Source organism: Megalops cyprinoides, chromosome 13 (assembly GCF_013368585.1).
Source record: "Megalops cyprinoides isolate fMegCyp1 chromosome 13, fMegCyp1.pri, whole genome shotgun sequence".
Taxonomy (NCBI): Eukaryota; Metazoa; Chordata; class Actinopteri; order Elopiformes; family Megalopidae; genus Megalops; species Megalops cyprinoides.
This window is the reverse complement of record NC_050595.1, coordinates 9457326-9462395: the sequence shown is the minus strand read 5'-3', so window position 1 is coordinate 9462395 and position 5070 is coordinate 9457326. Positions and strand designations below refer to the sequence as shown.

General features: G+C 45.6%; 1 protein-coding gene across 1 annotated transcript; it reads right to left on the bottom strand.

Annotated features, from left to right (window-relative positions):
• Window positions 1–631: 631 nt before the first annotated feature.
• Window positions 632–4487, bottom strand: si:ch211-194m7.8 (olfactomedin-4). The gene is made up of 5 exons (XM_036544223.1): window positions 4434–4487; window positions 2641–2799; window positions 2327–2539; window positions 1991–2123; window positions 632–1575 (listed from the first exon to the last, which is right to left on the bottom strand). The coding sequence occupies exons 1-5, from the start codon at window positions 4485–4487 to the stop codon at window positions 764–766; spliced, it is 1371 nt and encodes a 456-aa protein (XP_036400116.1). The 3' UTR covers window positions 632–763.
• Window positions 4488–5070: the final 583 nt, after the last annotated feature.

The window sequence follows — 5070 nt, the reverse complement described above, 5'->3', positions numbered from 1 at the left end:
TCAGTGTGCACTAACCGTAATGGTGTTACCTTCTCAGATGAGCAGGAAAACAGTGACTCTCCCAAAGACCCCCCCAGCCCTGATGACACGAGGGCAGATTCAGTGGACACTGTGTAGAGGAGGTGCCACGCAGGAAAGGGGCGTGTCCAAACATAAAAGAGGTACAGCAATGACACTGCAGGCTTTGGAGACAGGCAAACTGTAGAGCGCAGTGCATCACATATCTCTAACAGGGAATCCTGCTCTTCTTTCAGGCAGCAACACCGCCAGCACAAAGCGACAGCAACACAGAGACACGCAGTGTAATAATGTGTGATCCAACCACACACAGCTCTCTCAGTCTCTGTCCTTCTCTCTCTGTCTCTCTCTCTCTCTCTATTTCTCACACACTTCTCCCCCGCCTCTCGAGTGTGTGTTCCTCTACCTCAACAGCTCGGAAAAATTAAAGTGAATATTATTATTGAAGATTATTTTGCCCTGGTCCTTACAACCTCACATCACATGATCAAGATTCACAAAATTCATTCTCTTCTGTTCCTGTCACCAGCTCTCTATAATCACACCTCTCTCACCAACACCCAGAATTCATCAGTGCAAAACCGAACACAAGGAGGAAGCACATGGCTGTTCCTGTATTTCTTTATTTGAATACAATATTATATCTTTGAGTACAATTGCATCTTAAAAAAAACTTTAATTTTGTTATTCTGGTAAATGACAATAAAGCTCTCTTATAATGGCCACATGGAAGAAGCAGCGACCCCTAGAAGTAGGGTCTGTAGGACATCAGGTAATAGTCGTTGTACATGTAGAGCATGCGGTCGACGGGGTTGTAGTGCAGGTTGGCCACGCCGTCTCCCACCTTTTCCAGGGGAATGGAGAGGGTGTTGTCCTCCTTCCCGGTGTTGGTGTCGAAGGCGTAGAAGACCTCCTCGCGGTAGCGGCTGTCGAAGCGGGTGGCGTAGAGCACGCCGCACACCATGAAGGCGTTGGTGGCCGCCTTTTTGAAGAGGCGCGTGGTCCAGGTGTTGGTGACGTTGAGCGACTCGGCGTCCAGCCTGCTCACCAGCAGGTTGCCGTGGCTGCGCTGCGTGGCGTAGAGCACCCACAGGCCCATCTCGTCGGCCGACAGGTCGATGTCGGTCCAGTCGCGGCAGCTGTAGTAGCAGTAGGGGAACTGGTTGCTGAAGCCGGCTTCGGGCAGCAGTTTGCGCGTGACACCGTGCGTTCGCATGTCGTAGCGGCACAGCTCCCCTGTGTTGTAGCACTGGTAGTACATGGCCTCTCCGTACAGCAGGCTGCCCGGCCCTTGGATGGCGTTGGAGGAGGTGTAAGAGGACGCCACCGACACGTCCTGGTGGTTCTTGGAGGCCATGAAGTCCTCGTAGGAGTGGTAGCGGCGCACCACGTTGCCGTGCTTGCTGCTGCTCACCAGGGGCTGGACCCAGTAGCTCTCTGGGCTGTCCGGCTTGGTCTCGCGACCCCAGGAGCCAGACGGGTAGGACTTGCCATAGGGGTTGAGCTTGGTGACCACGGGGGAGCTGACATTGGTCATGAGGCGCTGTGAGCAGTTGCCTGCGGAAACAGGGGCACGGCGGCGTCATTTGACCGAAAACCCCATCACTTCCCTTGCTCCTCCATGAGAAGCATGCAGGTGAATTTCAGTGCCACTAGAGCTGTTGTAAGTACCCAGACTTAGCATCAGGCAACAGTTAGTGAGTAAGAATTATGAATAAAATGACTGAATTTAAGAAGCATCCATAAGTATTTTTTGGAAGAGGGATGGTGTATATTTCTATGATAAGTGTTAAATGATGTCAGATTATAAAGAACGTCATTTTTCTGTCAGTACAGTAAGAACCATCCCTGCTGGCTACGGTGAAAAGGTTTAGCTTCCTCTGAGACTGGTACATCTCATCACACAAACACACACACGCGCCACACACACTTCTGAATATCCCCTGTCCCTGTATAAGCTCCCCTCACTCACTTCTGAACTGGCTGTGGATGGTCCTGCAGGTCTCCAGGCGGTTTCTCATGGAGCGCAGGTTTTCTCTCACCGTTTCCAGGTTGAAGACGTTCTTTTTTTGCATATCCTTCACCTCGTCACGCACCTTACTTACCTGTGACACAGAGAGACACTTTGCGATCATGCAATATCTGCACAAAATGTGCTATCACACCACTGGCACGCAGAGAGACCAAGCGCTTGCCTTTAATAACTTACAACATCTGCTATCACCCTACTGACACACAGAGAAAGCCTTTAGTACCTTGCAAGCTTTGAGTGAGAGTTGGTTTCTGTGGATTAACACTCAGGACTCACCTCTTGGGTCAGACCCTTAGTTTGAACAGTTGGGGCGGAGCGATGGGTGGTCTTGATGTCGTTCTCCAGCTCCTCTAGCTCCTGGTTCAGCTGGCGCAGGTGCAGGGCATGGTACAGGCTGTTGGAGTTCAGATACTGGAATGCATGCAGGCGGTCTGTTATATTTTTCACAGTGGCCGTGATCTTCGGCATCTTCCGATCTGTCAGCAGCACCTGCCGGGACAACTCAACGATCACTCAACAATCAACCGGTCCTGGAAAACTCAATACTCACTCACAAAATGCTACTCTCTCAGACTACCCAAGCATCTTACCTGCGCCTGCAGCCTCTCCAGGGAGTCTCTGCAGGTCTGCACTGTTTCGGACACGTTCTCAAACGTCTGAGCAGGAAAGTCCCAGAGTGTGGCGTTCACTTCACACAAGCACGAATCCACCGTCTGCTGGCCTTGCACTCGTTGTGTGCCCTCACACTCCTGTACACACACACACACACACACACACACACACACACACACACACACACACACAAATATATTGAAATGCAAACTGATAGACGTACACATTATTATACTCAGATACTAACCCTCCAACCCTGCATACATATTAAGATACTCGCGCACACTTGTACATGAGTACACTCCCATTACCATGCACAAACCAACATACTCACATATAAACATACAGAATTCTAATTCACATTTTCTCTAGTATTCATTTATATATTTACTGAATCAGGTTAAGTACGAACAACAGGGCCACACCTTACAGCTATCCAGTTATGGGGCCAGTTCCCCAAACACCCGGCAGGGCAGACAAAGTTCTGGCAAGATAACAAGGCTAGCCACGCTCTGTGGTTGTACCTTCAATTCAGTTCTTTTACACTAAGGTTGTCTTCGGTCAGTCTCATTTCTTCCATTAATACACTTGTATGCTCACAGAATATATAAATGTCGTTCAGTGTTTTTCTGTAAACTTTTCTTTCATGATTAAGAGTGTGCAAAATGAATAAAGATGGGACTGACAGGCAAGTTTGAGATGAATGGCAGTTTTTGTATTGAAGGTCTTTAACAAGAAATGAAATGAAATGAAATGGCCGCATTTGGCCACAGCCTGTTGCGTATGAATGGCCACAGCCTGCTGCGTATGAAATAAGAATGTGACCTACTAATATTAACCTGCAGCTTGGTATCAGAGGTCAACCAGAATCCAAAAGATGGATCAAGAACGGTCAATCATGGCTTAATAAGCTAATAATAATAATAATAATAAGAAGAAGAAGAAGAAGAAGAAGAAAAATGAGAAGGTGGCAAATGAGTTATTGAGAATGAGAAATGAGAAATGTGAAACGAATGAGAAATGAATTATTATTATTATTATTATTATTAAATAACAAAATGATAATAATAATTATTATAGCTACCATAAATCATGGTTGACCATGAAAAACGTTCTTAGATCGTGGTAGTCACCTTGGTTTATCTAAATAAAATGTAAATGCATGTGATGAATAATACTTTTTAAATATAAAAATTGACATATAGTTTGCTGTTGTTTCACATTATTACAAAACTACCTTAATCACAGAGTTTCTCTTGAGCTGTTAGGATTGGAGAAATAATAAAGTAAAACTCATATGGACTGATTTGTACAACAAAATGTATTCATATTTCATTATCTTTATACATGCCATATAATATGAAAAAGGTGACCAGAGATGGTGGGAATATTGGAAGAAGGCGAGTTTGTGTGGAAGAGGACACAAGAACGTTCCCCCAAATTTAAATGTGATTAATAGATTCAGTAGCAAATACAGCAGGAACTTAAACTGGGGGAAATCTCAAGACTAGAGAAAGTACAGGTTTTCCTGCTCTTTAATAATACTGCACATCCTGAATAAAAGGATGTGATCCATTGTATATTTTAAAATTGTTACTTGTGTCATGCAGGTTATCTCAGCTTTTTGAATTATATTGCTGTTACGACACCATCTATTTTCAATCCCAAGAGACAGGAGAAAAGACGTATGGAGACTTGAAAGTGTCTGGTTCCTTAGGGAACCTTGCACACCTCATACAGCAGTAAGAGAACAGAGCAGAGAGTTACTCACAGTCAACAGGCACAGCAGGGGCAGCAGCGACCACAACAGCAGTGTCAGAGGCATGGTGATACTGTGACTGAGGGAGGGAGCGGAGCCGCTTTACAGCCCACAAATTCACACACGCGCACACACACACACACACACACACTCCCACTCAAACACACACACATGCACAAGTGTGGGTCAGAGCACTTGCGGATGTGAAACTCACAGCTGGGGCACACGTTGAGGGATTGGGGGGTGTGGGTGGGGGCTGTGGTGGTGTGCAGAGATGTCAAATCCCAGAATCTCGTCCCCACAAACCTCACTTGCTGCGCAATACACCGGTCTGTGATCTCTTCACACACACGTACAGTTACAGACAATTATGGACACATGTGATAATGACATTATTAGTATAAGTTAGTATAAGTAGAGGCAAATGTGTGTGCAGGATCATGTATGTGTGTATGTGTGTGTGTCCAGGCTTTAGGCCTGGAAAATGAGTCAGTTGAAAGGGAAAGTACCAGCATCCATGGTATAAAAACAGTACCATATTTGCAGAAGGAAATGTAAAGCAATATCATCAAGTGAAAATTAACTGAACTGACTGAAATTGAATTACATCACAGTGAATTAAAATTTAGTATCCGTATTGATTTATTTG

What these genes read in the sequence shown, in the direction of transcription:
- si:ch211-194m7.8 (XM_036544223.1), bottom strand. Translation starts at nt 4,487, where the DNA reads ATGCCTCTGACACTGCTGTTGTGGTCGCTGCTGCCCCTGCTGTGCCTG. An exon ending in TGGAGAGGCTGCAGGCGCAG is followed by an intron (nt 2,540 to 2,640) that starts GTAAGATGCTTG and finishes TTGTCCCGGCAG; the next exon opens with GTGCTGCTGACAGATCGGAA. An exon ending in CTAAGGGTCTGACCCAAGAG is followed by an intron (nt 2,124 to 2,326) that starts GTGAGTCCTGAG and finishes TCTGTGTCACAG; the next exon opens with GTAAGTAAGGTGCGTGACGA.